Below are 17,627 nucleotides of genomic sequence, written 5' to 3'. Positions count from 1 at the left end.
GACTAACAAACACAATAATTTGGTGGATAATTCATACTCTCCTTTGATTGTGAACTTGAAAACAATTTATATCTTTCTTTAATGACATTATTTTGTAATAATAATAATAACATAAGACAGCCATTTGTAGTCTACATTTTATTATTTATTCACAATATGCAAATAAAACCCCTATTACATCCAAAGTACAGGACCAAATTTTATGATGTACTTAGAAGGAGAGAATCTGTAGATACAAAACTTCTTGAAGTTTTCAGAAAATAGTCATCATTTTGTGAGTTTTCTCAAGGCACCTATGACTTCTTTATTTCTTAGGCTGTAAATGAAGGGGTTTAGCAGAGGAATGATAATGGTGTAGAACAGTGAATACATTTTGCCCTGAGAGTTATCTGTGTCAGAGCCGGAGAGTACATATATGATGAAGAGAGTGCCATAGAACAGAGAGACAGACGACAGGTGGGAACTGCAGGTGGAGAAGGCTTTGTTTCTGCCCCTCTCAGACTTTGTTCTCAGGATGGCAAAGAGCACATGGGCATAGGAAACTATTATGCTCATAAAGGTACTCAGTTGTATAAAAATAGCCATAATGAACAGCACCAATAAATTGATAGATGGGTCAGTACAAGAAATTGTATAGAGTGGCAGGATATCACAGTAGAAATGATCTATCACATTGGAACTACAAAAAGTTAACCTAAATAACAATCCCACATGAAGTGATCCATGTAGAAATCCAATGAGATAGGATACACTTATCAACTGAATACAGCGTCTGTTGGACATCACCACTAGATAGAGCAGAGGGTTGCATATGGCTACATAACGGTCATAGGCCATCACTACCAGGATGAAACATTCTGCAGTTGCACTTAAACAAAAAAAATAAAATTGAGCAAAACACTCACCCATGGATATCATGTCACTCTTATTTAAAAATTTCATAAGCATCTTTGGTGTCACAGAGGATGAAGTACAGGCATCGGCAAAGGCTAAATTTCCAAGGAAAAGGTACATGGGTGTGTGCAGATGAGGGTCCTTCCAGATGAGAAAGATCAAGCCGAGGTTTCCCACCATGGTGGTGACATAGATGAAGAAGAACACCAGAAACAGGGGGACTTGCAGCTCTGGACGATCTGTTATTCCTCTGAGAACAAATTCAGTCAGCTGGGTCCTGTTCAACTCCATCACACCCCTTCATACTGCTCACTACAAGCAGAGAGGTTATTGTAAATGTAACCAAGACACAGTAAGAATGCGATCAGATTGAGTCTACTTGAATGTGCCCCAGGTGCTCCACAATCCACAGTTAGGATAGTGTTCTGGTCCTTCTCTTTAAACATACAAGAAACAGTAAATATTTTGTTCAGAGTTTTAATGTATAAACTTTCAATATCAAATTATCTCAAAAATAAATAAGATCATAAACATTAATGCCTATCTGAATCTATCATAAAGTATTTGACTTGTTTGTGAGGTAACCCAGTCTCAAAAGAACACTCATGGTATGCACTCACTGATAAGCAGATATTAACCTAGAAACTTGGAATACCTAAGACACAATCCACATATCAAATGATATCCAAAAAGAACAGAGGAGTGGCCCCTGGTTCTGGAAAGGCTCAGTGCAGCAGTGTAGAGGAATACCAGAACAAGGAAGTGGGAAGGGGTGGATGGGGGAACAAGGGGAGAGAAAAGGGCTTATGGGACTTTTGGGGAGGGGGGAATCCAGGAAAGGGGAAATCATTTGAACTGTAAATAAAGAATATATTGAATTTTTTGAAAAGGAAGGAATTGGAGACAGCATCACCACATCACATTTCTGTAATGCTAAAATTATGCAGATTCCTGTACATAATGTAGGATGCATATACCCAGCAGTGCACTGGTAAGCTAAAATGAGGATGGCTCAACTGTAACCAGAGGCCTTTATGTCTAAACAAGAACCAATATTAGCCATGGGATGTAATAAGACCAGAGAAATGGCTTTGTACCAAGGCATACATTTCATATTTCGTTACCTTGCTCATTCTTTGCAAATTTAAATGAAGACTTCATGCTCAAATCTGTGATTTCCTGAAAGCAATTTTTCCAGGAATGATCATTATAAACCAAAAGAAATAGGGAAAACTATTGAAGTACAGTAAATGAAAATGCATATACACTAAACATGCCACAGGGGTTTTGTTTCATTTAGAAGAACTATTCTGGTAAGCTTTTTCTTCTCCATCTTTACTGGGAATAGTAAAAAAGAATGTCTGTGGTTTTATTGGGCATGAAAACAAACTATTGAAAGCTAGTGTGTTTGCAGTAAGTTCTAACATTAGATCTCGATGAACTGTAAAGCTAAAAGCTGCACTGATGTAACTGTACTCCCAGCACGATGGACTCCCCCTTTCTTCCTGTTTCCAGGAATGCCCCGTGAACCAAGAGTCAGGTGAGGAAGCAGGCTCGTACTGCACAGGTGCCATAAACCTCTGAGTAATTTAGGAGTCACTTAGACTCTGGGATACTTTTAAGTAAAAGTTATTTATAAATCAATTTCATATTTAACAGATTGGTTTTATTACATCGCCCTAACGAAGGACATGTAACCCAAATTTTCCAAACACTTGGGTCCCAATTTCATCTATAATTTACATAAACATAAACAATTTTGTGACATTTGGTTTAAGGTTTCACTATAAGGTGTCAAATTTTCTACAATATAACACTCCCCAGAACTCAATTAGACTAAATTCCTCATTGTTATTATTAAAAGCATAGCATAGATGTTACCTGCAGTGACCTCACAAAGCCTCATGATGGTGATCTAGTCTTTGGTCCACAAACAGGTAAGTTATTCCATTGGGATGTGGCTCTTCTGTTTGCAATTGCTTTGTGTTCTATATATTAGACAACTCCCCTAAAAAGATGTCTCCAATTGTGTTTTCAAATGTATTTAGAAAAGCCTTCGTATTTGCTTTGGTGATGATTTAACTTTATAAAAAGAAAGTAAAATAAAATATTGTTTTCTCACCCTTGGATACAAGAAAAGGATTTCATGGAGAGCACTTTAAGGAAAGGAACAGGGTGCCAAAACTTGTTTTTTCCATGAGAATTTTCTTTAGGAAACACAGTTTAGAGGAACTGATATTTATTTCTTCCCATCTCCAATTCTGTTTGGCAAATAAACACTGAAACTCCCAAAATGCTAGCAAAAACTCCCAGTAGAATAAAGCCAATCTGCTGGGCATTCTTCACTAATCATCAGATCAAAGTAATAAAGCTACTGTAAATTTCTTTACTTATATTTTCTTTCTTGCAAAGTCTAAAGTAATAGACTTTGAGTCAAATGGACTGCTTACTCCATTGATATTCTTTAAATGACATAACAGAAATTCCATCTAAATTTGTCTCTAAGCAACAAGCATATTGTCCTGCATTGAAAAAAAATATTTCTATTAATGCATATATATTATATAAGAATATGTATACTAAGCATAATTCTTACAATTATCAAGCATCTGATAGCATTTGCTGTAGTTAACCACTTTCATGAGAGCTCTTCTTTTAGCAGTGAGACAGTAGACTGTTTTACATCCTTCATATGCTAACAGAAATTCTTATTGAATGATGCCATTGACAATGTACAATCATTTCTCACATATGAAATCCACAAATTGATGAGGTTCACTATAATTAGATTTTGCCACTAGTGCAATTTCAAACATATTTAGAAATGCCTTTTGTATTTGATATAAGCATAAAATATTTAAAGCAATAAAATTATGTAAAATCACAAAGCAATTTGCTTAAGGACACATGCTCCACTATATTCATAGCAGCCTTATTTATAAATAGCCAGAAGCTAGAAAGAACCCAGATGTCCCTCAATGGAGGAATAGATACAGAAAATGTGGTATATTTACACAATGGAATAATACTCAGCAATTAAAAACAATGAATTTATGAAATTCTTAGGCAAATGGTTGGAACTGGAAAATATCATCCTAGGTGAGGAAAGCCAATCACAAAAGAACACACATGGAATTCAGTCACTGATAAGTGGATATTAGCCCAGAAGCTCTGAATACCCAAGAAACAATTCGCATATCAAATGATTCCCAAGAAGAAAGAAGGAGAATTCCCTGATCCTGGAAAGGTTTGACCCAGCATTGTAGGGGAGTCCCAGGACAGAGAAATTGGAGGGGGTTGATTGTAGAAAGGGCAGATGGGAGAGGGCTTATGGGACTTATGGGGAGGGGGTAACCAGGAAAGGGAAAATCATTTGGAATGTAAACAAAGAATATAGAAAAGAATAAAAAAGAAAAGGAAAACAAATTGCTTCAATCTCCATGATATCTGGGAATACACATAATATCTATGCATTTCATGCCTTCTAAACATTCATGTGTTTACACTTGCATATACAGTATTAGTAACAGCATACTGTTAAAAATTAGCTTGATGGCCTTTCCTTCAATCTCTGTTTTATTTTTTTGTCCCTGTCCTTCCACATCATCTAGGTGTCCATCCCATCTGCAGACACCAAACACTATTGCTGATGCTAAGAAGCACTTGCTGACAGGAGCCTTGTCTAGCTGTTCCCTGAGAGGTTTTTCCAGCACCTGACTAAGACAGATGCAGATACTTACAGTCAACCATTGGACTGAGCACAGGGACCCCAATGGAAGAGCTAGGGAAAGGAATGAAGGAGCTGAAGGGGACCACAACCCCATAGGAAGAACAATATCACCTCACTGGATCACCCAGAGTTCCTAGAGACTAAACCACCAATCCAAGATATACATGGAGGGATCCATGGCTCCAGTTACACGTGTAGCAGAGGAAGGCCTTTTCTGACATCAGTGGGAGTGGAGGCCCTTGGTCCTGTGGAGACTTGATGCCCCAGCATAGGAGGACGCTATGGCGGTGAGGAGGGAGGGAGTGACAGGGTGGAGGAGCATCCACATGACAGGGGAAAGAGGAGAAATGGAATGAGGGATTTGAGGAAGGGAAATTCAGAAGGGGAATATCATTTTAAATGTAAATGAATAAATGAATAAAATGATTAATAAAAAAGTTAACTTGATATATACACAGTTTTACATTCATGTAAACAATAATGTTAAATACTCATCTATTCATATTCCAACAGTTTGAAAATATTAAAATATAAATATAAATAAATATAAACTTTCCTGGAATATTATTTTTATTTAAAAAAACACCATGTTAGCCTTCTAGATTTGTAAAATGCTTTTTCAAATTATGTTTATATTGTTCACAATCATATTTGTTAATTTAAGCAGATTTATAATGCATATTTGAAAACACTAACCACAACCTAAGCTTTAGACTATCCAGAAGTGTGTGTGTGTATGTGTGTATGTGTGTGTGTGTGTGTGTGTGTGTGTGTGTGTAATTCGCTAGACATTTTTTACATCTTCATTTTATAAAATATCCATATCCTGAAATCTCTCTTTTTAACACTATCAGGATATTCTTGCTTCTGTTCTTCATGTCTTTCATATCTAAACTGTCAAATTCATAGCTTGAACATGTTTTGTCCCATTACATACGTTATACCCTCATTCATTTATTTTTAAGGATTTTTGTGCAGAAGCTTTCTGTTCTAAACTTCACTTTTCTTGCTTAAGATTATTCAATAAATCATTGTCCAGGATAATACATGGGAGGATTTGCTTCTTTGTAGCAGTAGACTCTATGTTATAATCTTCATTTAAAAGATTAGCTAATATATAAAATATATTTTATATATAATATATATTTTATATATAAATTTGAGTTGATTTATTTATATAATGAGAATATCAGTTCATTTTAATTATTCTCAATATGAAAGAATATGCAATTTTGAATACTCTGTATTGAATACTGTCAGTCTCCTAGGTTTTGTTACTTATACATTTGTGTGGTCTGTACTCGGGTCACTTGGTCAAAATCTCTAATTTCAGATCACTATCCTGGCATTCATAACTACTCAATTATGGACAATTAACCTTTTAGGGGTTTTCAATTTATGAATTTAATATATAATTTTGATCCTACTTAAGATAAAACCATAAGGAAATGTGTTGACTATAAAATTCTATATTAATCAGAAAAGTAATTTTTAAAAATCAAATTACACAAATTTCAATTACAATAAAGGAGAAACATTGCAAGATGTCATAAAGTGACCAATAAGAATTGAAACTATGCTTTCTATCATAATAAACCATCATAGATACAAATTCCCTAAAATGTAGTTTTCTGAATTAAGCCATAGGACTACAGGAGAGACGACAAAACTAAGGGCATAGACTTTAAAACACACCAGTTTAAGGTCTGTCTTTAAATCACTAATTGTAGTGGCTATTCCTGGTTGTTGACTATATCTGGAATGAACTACAATCAAGAATTGGAAGACTCACCTACGATCCTAATCTGGAGGTTCAGAAATACAAGTTTCTGACCTGAATCTTGGCATGGAGATCTTGAAGCACAGTGGCTATGAATTCCAGAAGATTAAGACCAGGAGATTTTCGTGTTCAAGGTCATCTGGGATTAAAGGCACAGTGGCACATGCCTTTAATCTGGGCCACACCCTCTGCTGGAAACCTACATAAGGACATTGGGAGAAGGAAGACTCTTCCTTTCTTGCCTGCTTGCCTTGTGGGACTGAGAAACTGCTAGATCCCTGGACTGACACCTGCAGATGCTGCTGACCATTGTTGGGGAGTTGGACTACATACTGTAAGTCATCAACAAATTCCCTAACTATATAAAGGCTACCCATATGTTCTGTGACTCTAGAGAACCCCAACTAAAACAAATTGGTACCAGCATAGTGGAGTATTCCTGTGACAACCTGACCATGTTTTGTGGAGGAGTGTGGATGGACTTTGGAACTTTGGGCTAGATGATGCATTCAGTGTTAAGAGCTCTGTGGGATGTTCTGTACGAGCTTGGAAGACAATGTCCAGAACAGTGTAGAAGATGGGGGCCTTGCTTATGAAATTTCAGATGGAAGATTAAAGACTCATGTTTGTGAAGATTATGTGGTCCAGGTTAGCTGGGGCTGAAGAATCAGCTGTGATTAACAAGATACCAGAATCACTAAAGCAAACCTTTGTGTTACTGGGACTATTGATGCTGGTTAGCTGGAGCTAAGAAATTAGCAATGATTAAGAAGAAACCAGCATCACTGAGGTGAAAACTTCTGGGAAGTGTTTTCTGAGAGCACAGAGGCTGTGTTCCAGAGATAGCCACAGTTGTATTTTGTGCTGTGCCTGGACTTGGTACTGTGTAAGAGTCACCTAGGTGGTACTGGTTTTGAAAGCATGAAGAGCAGGTGAGGCTTGGCCCTGTGAGTGGCTGTGGAAGGCCATTGGTGAAGGTACAACCTCTGTTGCAATTAATGGCCCAGGACTAACGGGGTCATGCATAGGAATTGAGGCTTGGCACCATGAAAATAGCCTATGAGAGGCTATTGGTGAAGCCTAGTTACAGCGGAAGACAATAGTGTTATGGAGTTGCCAGTGTCATGCAATGACCACCAAGAACAGCAGCAGCAGTGTAGTACAGGCAGCAGAAGCCTAGAAGACAAGAAGTGTGCTACAAAGGGCAGAGTGGGAGACCCAAGCTCTTGGAGGAGCCAGGAAAATCATGAGTTGTATCCAGTGGAGTTTGAGTTTTGCTCTTGATTGTGATTGTGCCCTGTTATTTTTCACTCTTGAAGGAGTAAAGTATTTTAGTGGATCCCAGAGACTTTGAATTTTTAAAAGACTTTGAATTATAAAGGTATTGGACTATCATATCATCTGCAAATAATAATAGTTTGACTTCTTCCTTTCCAATTTGTATCCCTTTGATCTCCTTATGTTGTCTAATTGCCCGAGCTAGTACCTCAAGTACAATATTGAAAAGATAAGGAGAAAGGGGGCAGCCCTGTCTAGTCCCTGATTTTAGTGGGATTGCTTCAAGTTTCTCTCCATTTAGTTTGATGCTGGCTACCGGTTTGCTGTATATTGCTTTTACTATGTTTAGGTTTGGGCCTTGAATTCCTGTTCTTTCCAAGACTTTAAGCATGAAAGGATGCTGAATTTTGTCAAATGCTTTTTCAGCATCCAACGAAATGACCATGTGGTTTTTTTTCTTTGAGTTTGTTTATGTAGTAGAATGCATTGATGGATTTCCGTATATTGAAGCAACCCTGCATCCCTGGGATAAAGCCTACTTGATCATGGTGGATGATCGTTTTGATGTGTTCTTGGATTCGGTTGGCAAGAATTTTATTGAGTATTTTTGCATTGATGTTCATAAGGGAAACTGGTCTGAAGTTCTCTTTGTTAGATCTTTGTGTGGTTTTGGTACCTAAGTGACCCAAAAAACTCCACTAGAGAACTCCTACAGCTGATAAACAACTTCAGCAAAGTGGCAGGTTATAAAATCAACTCAAGCAAATCAGTAGCCTTCCTATATTCAAAGGATAAGCAGGCTGAGAAAGAAATTAGGGAATTGACACCCTTCACAATAGCCACAAAAAGTATAAAGTACCTTGGGGTGACTCTTACCAAACATGTGAAAGATCTGTATGACAAGAACTTCAAGACTCTGAAGAAGGAAATGGAAGAAGACCTCAAAAAATGAGAAAATCTCCCATGCTCATGGATCAGCAGGATTAATATAGTTAAAAATGGCCATTTTGCCAAAAGCAATATACAAATTCAACGCAATACCCATCAAAATCCCAACTCAATTCTTCACAGAGTTAGAAAGAGCAATCCTCAAATTCATGTGGAATAACAAAAAACCCAGGATAGCTAAAACTATTCTCAACAATAAAAGAAATTCTGGGGGTATCAGTATCCCTGACCTCAAGCAATACTACAGAGCAATAGTGTTAAAAACTGCATGGTATTGGTACAGTGACAGGCAGATGGATCAATGGAACAGGACTGAAGATCCAGAAATGAACCCACACACCTATGGCCACTTGATCCTCGACAAAGAGGCTGAAAACATCCAATGGAAAAAAGATAGCCTTTTCAACAAATGGTGCTGATTCAACTGGAGGTCAGCATGCAGAAGAATGCAAATTGATCCATCCTTATCTCCTTGTACTAAGCTCAACTCCAAATGGATCACGGACCTCCACATAAAGCCAGACACTCTGAAGCTAATAGAAAAGAAACTGGGGAAGACCCTTGAGGACATCGGTACAGGGGGAAAGTTCCTGAACAGAACACCAATAACTTATACTCTAAGATCAACAATTGACAAATGGGACCTCATAAAATTACAAAGTTTCTGTAAGGCAAAGGACACCATCAAAACGGCAAATCGGCAACCAACAAATTAGGAAAAGATCTTCACCAACCCTACATCAGATAGAGGGCTAATATCCAATATATATAAAGAACTCAAGAAGTTAGACTCCAGAAAACCAAATAACCCTATTAAACAACTGGAGTACAGAGTTAAACAAAGAATTTTCACCTGAATAACTTCGGATGGCGGAGAAGCATCTTAAAAAATGCTCAACTTCATTAGTCATTAGGGAAATGCAAATCAAAACAACCCTGAGATTTCACCTCACACCAGTCAGAATGGCTAAGATTGAAAATTCAGGAGACAGCAGATGTTGGCGAGGATGTGGAGAAAGAGGAACACTCCTCCACTGCTGGTGGGGTTACAAATTGGTACAACCACTCTGGAAATCAGTCTGGCGGTTCCTCAGAAAACTGGGAACCTCACTTCCAGAAGATCCTGCTATACCACTCCTGGGCATATACCCAGAGGATTCCCCAGCATGTAATAAGGATACATGTTCCACTATGTTCATAGCAGCCCTATTTATAATTGCCAGAAGCTAGAAAGAACCCAGGTATCCCTCAACAGAAGAGTGGATGCAAAAAAAAAAATGTGGTATATATACACAATGGAGTACTATTCAGCCATTAGAAACAATGAATTCATGAAATTCTTAGGCAAATGGATGGAGCTGAAGAACATCATACTAAGTGAGGTAACCCAGACTCAAAAGATGAATCATGGTATGCATTCACTAATAAGTGGTTATTAACCTAGAAAACTGGAATACCCAAAACATAATCCACACATCAAATGAGGTACAAGAAGAATGGAGGAGTGGCCCCTTGTTCTGGAAAGACTCATTGTAGCAGTATAAGGCAAAACCATAACAGGGAAGTGGGAAGGGGTGGGTAGGAAAACAGTGGAAGGGAAGGGGGCTTATGTGACTTTCAGGGATTGGTGGTCTAGAAAAGGGGAAATCATTGAAAATGTAAATAAAAAATATATCGAATAAAAAAAGATATTGGATATTTTTTAAGGGATTGAACTTTTAATATGTAAAGACTATGGGACTTTTAAAATTATTTAGATCTTGGGGATGAATAAAAAATTAAGGGTTGAGGCTTAATAGTGATGTGTTTGTAAGGACAAGTTGACAAGGAATCAATTGTACTGGCTGGTTTTGTCTATCAACTTGACACAGGCCGGAGTTATCACAGAGAAAGGAGCTTCAGTTGGGGAAGTGCCTCCATGAGATCCAGCTGTGGGACATTTTCTCTATTGGTGATCAAGCAGGGAGGACACCTTGTGGGTGATACCACCTCCTGGCTGGTATTCTTAGGTTCTATAAGAGAGCAGGCTGAGCAAGCCAGGGGAAGCAAGCCAGTAAGTAAATTCCCCATGGCCTCTGCATCAGCTCCTGCTTCCTGACTTGCTTGAGTTCCAGTCCTGACTTCCTTTGGTGATGAACAGCTGTGTGGAAGTGTAAGCAGAACAAACCCTTTCCTCCCCCACTTGCTTCTTGGTCATGATATTTGTGCAGGAATAGAAACCCTGACCACAACACTAATCTAATAAATTCTCCAAACCTTGGTATCCTCACCTTTAAAGTTAATAATAGGACCTTAACAAGATTGTTGCTGGACTAAAATAAAAGAATAAATATCAAGCCCCTCTTTTCCTTGACAGAAAATAAAGATTGTAAAGTGGTGGTTTAGAACACTTTTATCATTTGATTTATGTAGAAAGCTGGTCATCTCTTTTGCAAGAGATAGTTCAGGGAAGTAAAACTGAAACTTTCTACTGGAAATTTGTGATAAAAATTTAACTGTAAACATTTTTTAAAAATCAACTTTTACATGTAGTGTATGCTATCTGTAATACAATAAGACATTTTGGAAGGAAAAATAACTGTAGGCATAGCTATGTTTTAACAAAACTTACATTTAACATTTTACAGATAAATGATTCAACTTGCATCTATCATAGATATTTTCCTTCCTAAGTACCTTATCTTTTTTAGATCTGACAGAATTAATATAAATGAAGAACACCAAGTACAGGGATAGTTACTGTTCTGAATCCTGTTCATGTCTACCGCATCTCCTCTGGCTGCTCTCCACAAAGGAAAGAGGTAAAATGTGATACAGACTGGGGGCAGGATCAGGTTTAGGGAAAGAATGGAAATTAGCAAGGGTAGAGGCATCTCTAGACTGTATCAGAGACCTGGGACCAGGAGAGGCCTCAGGGAGTCTACAGAGGTGACTCTAGCTGAGACTTCTAGGTGCAGGTCACTCCTGTAGCCAGATAGGAAACAAAGTTGAGGGATAAGGACAGCAACACACCCACAAAATCTTTCATCCAAAATATGTCCTGCCTACAAGATGTGCAGGGACAAACACGGAGCAGAGATGGAGGGAATGCCCAACCAACGACTGACCCAAATTGAGAACCATCCCATGGGCAAGAACCAAACCCTGCCGATATAAATGATTCTCCATTATGCTGTAGACAAGAACCTAGCATAGTTGTCCTCTGAGAGACTCCACTCAACAGCCAATGGAAATAGATACAGAGACCCACAGCTAAACATTAGATGGAGCTCAGGGAGTCTTATGGAAAAGTTGGGGGAAGAATTGAGAGACCCAAAAAAGATAGGGACATAACAGGAAGGTCAACAGAGTCAACTATCTATCATGGGTCCTTGAGGGCTCCCAGACACTGAATCACCAGCCAAAGAATGATCATGGGCTGGACCTAGGCACATATGTGGCAGATGTGAATATTGCTTGTCCTAACAGTACCCCAACAACTAAAACAGAGTGTTTCCCTGAATCTATTGCCTGCCTATAGATCCTGTTCCCCTAAATGAGCTGCCCTGTCTGATCTCCATGGGAGAGGATGCACCTAGTCCTTCAGACACTTGATGAGCCAGGGTAGTATGGTACTCAACTGGGGCTTCCACTTCTTAGGGAAGAAGAAGAGGGGAAATGGAGGAAGGATCTGTATGATGGGTGAGACTCAGAGGGGGGACTGATTTGGGTGTAAAATAAATAAATAAATAAATACTCAATGAAGATGGAATTAGAGAAAATTTGGGTGTAAAATAAATAAATAAATAAATAAATAAATAAATAAATAAATAAATAAATAAATAAATACTCAATGAAGATGGAATTAGAGAAAATTGACTTTCCTATATGTCCATTGCCGCGTAATCAACACATTAATGATGATTAGTGTTCTCTTCCTCCTTTTAAAGCACAAGAGAAACAGGATGCTTTCTCTGAATAATTTTGATGTGTATGTTTTTTAGCATGTAATTTTCTGAAAGGTAATTGAGGAGGCTATAGACACAAATCATTTGGCCTTATGCATATTAGTCTGAATCACTGTGAAGTATATGCAAACAGAATGGATATCTTTTATGCAGAACTTACAATACAAAATGCATGTTACAGTATTTTTTTCAATTTATTTTTTACTGAATTTCGTCTTAACATTACCAATGGTAAAACCTTTCCTGATATCCCCCCTCCCCTAAGATCCCCAACACCTCCCCTTCCTCCGTCCCCCTGCCTTCACATATATGCCTCTCCACCAGACACACTTCCTCCTCCCCCCCCTCAGTTTCCCTTTGTTCGGGGCCTCTGTTGAGCCTGACCAAGTACCATTCCTCCCACTGATGCCCAACAAGACCTTCCTCTGCCACATTTTTGGCTGGAACCATGTGCGCCCCTTGGTTCGGTTCCTGGGAGTCTTGGGGCATCTGGGTGACCAAAATCATTGTTCTTCCCATGGGGCTGTAAATCCTTTCAGCTCCTCTGGACAATCCTCCAGCTCCTCCATTGGGGACCCCATGCCCAGTCCAATAGTTGGTTGTTAGCATCTGCCTCTGCATTTGTAAGGCTCTAACCGAGCCCCTCCAGAGACAACCATGGTATGCTCCTTTTGGTATACACTTCTTGTCGTTCATAATAGTGTCAAGGTTTGTTGACTGTTTATAGGATGAATTCCCAGGTAGGGCAATCTCTAGGTGGCCTTTACTTCAGTCTCTGCTCCACACACTGTCTCCCTTATTGCTCCTGTGACTATTTTGTTCCCTTCTTAGAGGAACCGAAGAACCCTCACTTAAGTCCTCCTTCTTCTTGAGCTTGGTGAATTGTAACTTGTTTATTTTGAGCTTTGGGGTTAACATCCACTTATTAGTGAGTGCATACCATGTGTGTTCTTTTGTGATTCAGTTGTCTCACTCAAGATGACGCTTTCTAGTTCCATCCATTTGCCTAAGAATTTCATGAATTCACTGTTTTTAATAGCTGAATAGTACTCCATTGTGTATATATACCATAGTTTCTGTATCTATTCCTCTGTTGAGGAACATCTGGGTTCTTTCCATCTTCTGGCTATTATAAATAAGGCAGCTATACACATAGTGGAGCATGTGTCCTTATTACATGTAGAAGCATCTTCTGGGTATATGCTCAGGAGTGGTATAGCTGAGTCAGCAGGTAGTACTATGTCTAATTTTCTGAGGAATTGCCAAACTGATTTCCAGCATGGTTTTACCAGCTTGCAATCCCACCAACAATGGAGAAGTGTTTCTTTTTCCCCACATCCTCTCCAGCAACTGCTGTCCCCTGAGTTTTTCATCTTAGCCATTCTGACATGTGTAAGGTAGAATCTCAGTGCTGTTTTGATTTGCATTTCCCAGATAACTAAGGATGCGGAACATTTCTTTAGGTGCTTTAGAGTCATTTGAGTTTCCTCAGTTGAGAATTCCCTGTTTAGCTCTGTACCCCATTTTCAATAGGGTTATTTGACTCTCTGGAGACTAACTTCTTGAGTTCTTTGTATACATTGGCTATTAGGCCTCTATTGGATGTAGGGTTGGTAAAGATCTTTTCCCAATTTGTTGATTGTCGTTTTGTCCTATTGACTGTGTCCTTTGCTTTACAGAAGTTTTGCAGTTTTATGAGGACCCATTTGTCGATTCTTGTTCTTAGAGCATAAGCCATTGGTGTTCTGTTCAGGAACTTTTCCCTATGCCCACATGTTCAAGATTCATCCCCACTTTCTCCTCTATAAGTTTCATTGTGTCTGGTTTTATATGTAGACCTTGATCCACTTGGACTTGAGCTTTGTACAAGAAGATAAGAATGGGTCAATTTGCATTTTTCTGCACACAGATCTCCAGTTGATCCAGCACCATTTGTTAGAAATGCTGTCTTTTTTTCCACTGGATGTTTTTAGCTTTGTCAAATATCAAGTGACCGTATGTGTGTGGGTTCTTTTCTGGGTCTTCAATTCTATTCCATTGATCTTCCTGCCTATGTATATACCAATACCAAACAGTTTTTATCACTACTGCTCTGTAGTAGAACTTGAGGTCAGGGATGGTGATTCCCCCAGAAGATCTTTTGTTGTGGAGAATAGTTTTTGCTATCCTGGGTTTGTTGTTATTCCATATGAATTTGAGAATTACTCTTTCTAGATCTATGAAGAATTGATTTGGGATTTTGATGGGGATTGCATTGAATCTGTAGATTGCTTCCAGCAAGATGACCATTTTTACTATATTGATTCTACCAATCCATGAACATGGGAAATCTTTCCACCTTCTGAGACTTTCTTCGATTTCTTTCTTCAGAGACTTAAAGTTCTTGTTATATAGATCTTTCACTTGCTTCGTTAGGGTCACACCCAGGTATGGCATATTATTTGGGACTATTGTGAAGGGTATCATTTCCCTAATTTCTTCTCCTCTTGTTTATCCTTTGAGTAGAGGAAGGTGACTGATTTGCTTGATTTTATACCCAGCCACATTGCTGAAGTTATCAGTTTTATGAGCTCTCTGGTGGAAGTCTTGGGGTCGCTTAAGTATACGACTATATCATCTTCAAATAGTGATATTTTGACTTCTTCCTTTCCAATTTGTATACCTTTGACCTCCTTTTGCTGCCTGGTTGCTCTGGCTAGGACTTCAAGTACTATATTGAATAGATAGGGAGAGAGTGGGCAGCCTTGTCTGGTCCCCAATTTTAGTGGGATTTTAGTGGGATTTCTCTCTGTTTAAATTGATGTTGGCTACCAGTTTGCAGTATATTGCTTTCACTATGTTTAGGTATGGACCTTGGATTCCTAATCTCTCCAACACTTTTATCATGAAGGGATGCTGAATTTTGTCAAAAGTCTTTTCAGCATCTAATGAAATGGCCATGTGGTTTTTTTTTCCTTTAGTTTATGTAGTGGATTATATTGACAGATTTCTGTATATTGAACCATCCCTGCATTCCTGGGATGACGCCTACCTGATCATGGTGAATTATAGTTTTAATGCATTCTTGGATTTGGTTGGCCAGGATTTTGTTCAATATTCAATATTTGTTCAATGTTCATGAGGGTGATTGGTCTGAAGTTCTCCTTCCTTGTTTGGTCTTTGTTTGGTTTAGGTATAAGCTTTATTGTGGCTTCATAGAATGAGTTGGGTAGTGTTCCTTGAATTTCTATTTTGGGGAAAAGTTTGAAGAGTATCAGTATTAACACTTCTTTGAAGATCTGATATAATTCCCCACTAAACCCATCTGGTCCTGGGCTATTTTTTTATTTATTTATTTTTGATAGGAGACTATTAATGATTGCTTCTAGTTCCTCAGGACTTATGGGACTATTTAGATGATTTATCTGATCCAGTTTTAACATTGGCACCTGGTATGTATCTAGAAAGTTGTCTATTTCATCCAAGTTTTCAAACCTTGTTGAGTATAAGCTCTTATAGTAGGATCTGATGACTTTTTTGAATTTCCACAGTTTCTGTTGTTATGTCTCCCTTTTCATTTCTCATTTTATTAATTTGGATATTATCTCTGTGTCCTCGGGTTAGTCTGGCTAAGGGTTTATCTAGTTGATTTTTTTCAAAGAACTCGCTCCTTGTTTTGTTGATTCTTTGTATAGTTCTTTTCATTTCTGTTTGGTTGATTTCGGCCCAAAGTTTGATTATTTCCTGCTGTCTACTCCTCTTGGGGGTATTTGCTTCCTTTTGTTCTAGAGCTTTCAAGTGCACTGTCAAGCTGTTAATGTAAGCACTCTCCATTCTCTTTTTGGAGGCATTCAGAGCTATGAGTTTTCCTCTTAGCACTGCTTTCATTGTGCCCCATAAATTCTGGTATTATGTGTCTCCATTTTCATTAATTCTAAAAAATCTTTAATGTCTTCCTTTATTTCTTCCTTGACCAAGTTATCGTTGAGGAGATCATTGTTCAAGGTCCATGTGTATGTGTGTTTTCCATTGCTTTTGTTTGAGCTTAAGACCAACCTCAGGCCGTGGTGATCTGATACAATACATGGAATAATTTCAATATTTCTGTATCTGTTGAAGCCCATTTTGTGACCAATTATATGGTCAATTTTTGAGAAGGTACCTTGAGGTGCTGAGAAGAAGGTATATTCCTTTGCTTTAGGGTGGAATGTTCTATAAATATCTGTTAGATCCATTTGGTCTATAACTTCAGTTAGTTTCACTGTATCCCTGTTTAGCTTCTGATTCCATGATTTGTCCATTTTTGAGAGTGGGGTGTTATAGTTTCTGACTATTATTGTATGGGGTGCAATGTGTGCTTTGAGCTTTATTAGTTTCTTTATGGAATGTGGGTGCCCTTGCATTCAGAGCATAGATGCTCAGAATTGAGAGTTCTTCTTGGTAGACTTTTCCTTTGACCAGTATGAAGTGTCCCTCCATATCTTTTTTGACAACTTTTGGTTGAAAGTCAATTTTATCTGATATAAGGATGGCCACTCCAGCTTGTTTCTTGGGGCCATATGCTTGGAAAATTGTTTTCTAACCTTTGACTCTTAAATAGTGATTGTCTTTGCCACTGAGGTGAGTTTCCTGTATGCAGTAAAACATTGGGTCCTGTTTACATATCCAGTCTTGTTAGTCTATGTCTTTTTATAGGGGAATTGATACCATTGATATTAAAAGATATTAAGGAAAAGTGACTTTTGCTTACTGTTATCTTCTTAAAGGTGAAATTCTGGTTGTGCATCTACCTTCTATTGGGTTTGTTGAAAGATTATCTCATTGATTTTTCTATGGTTTGGTTTGCTGCCTTGTGTTGGTATTTTCCACCCATTATCCTTTGCAGAATTGGATTTGTGGAAAGATATTGTGTAAATCTGCTTTTGTCGTGGAATGTCTTGTTTTCTCTGTCTATGGTAATTGAAAGTTTTGTTGGGTATAGTAATCTGGGCTGACATTTATGTTCTCTTAGGATCTGTATGACATCTGCCTAGGCTCTTCTGGCTTTCACAGTCTCTGGTGAGAAGTCTGG

At 38.2% G+C, this 17,627-nt stretch overlaps 1 protein-coding gene across 1 annotated transcript; it reads right to left on the bottom strand.

Annotated features, from left to right (window-relative positions):
* Positions 1-267: 267 nt before the first annotated feature.
* On the bottom strand, positions 268-1,185 carry LOC127666017 (olfactory receptor 5AC1-like). Its single transcript, XM_052158699.1, has one exon. The coding sequence runs from the start codon at positions 1,183-1,185 to the stop codon at positions 268-270; it is 918 nt and encodes a 305-aa protein (XP_052014659.1).
* Positions 1,186-17,627: the final 16,442 nt, after the last annotated feature.

The sequence above is a fragment of the Apodemus sylvaticus genome, chromosome 15 (assembly GCF_947179515.1).
Source record: "Apodemus sylvaticus chromosome 15, mApoSyl1.1, whole genome shotgun sequence".
NCBI classification, from domain to species: domain Eukaryota; kingdom Metazoa; phylum Chordata; class Mammalia; order Rodentia; family Muridae; genus Apodemus; species Apodemus sylvaticus.
This window is presented reverse-complemented; position numbering and strand designations above follow the sequence as displayed.

Coding starts and splice junctions, on each gene's coding strand:
- LOC127666017 (XM_052158699.1), bottom strand. CDS start 1,185: ATGGAGTTGAACAGGACCCAGCTGACTGAATTTGTTCTCAGAGGAATA.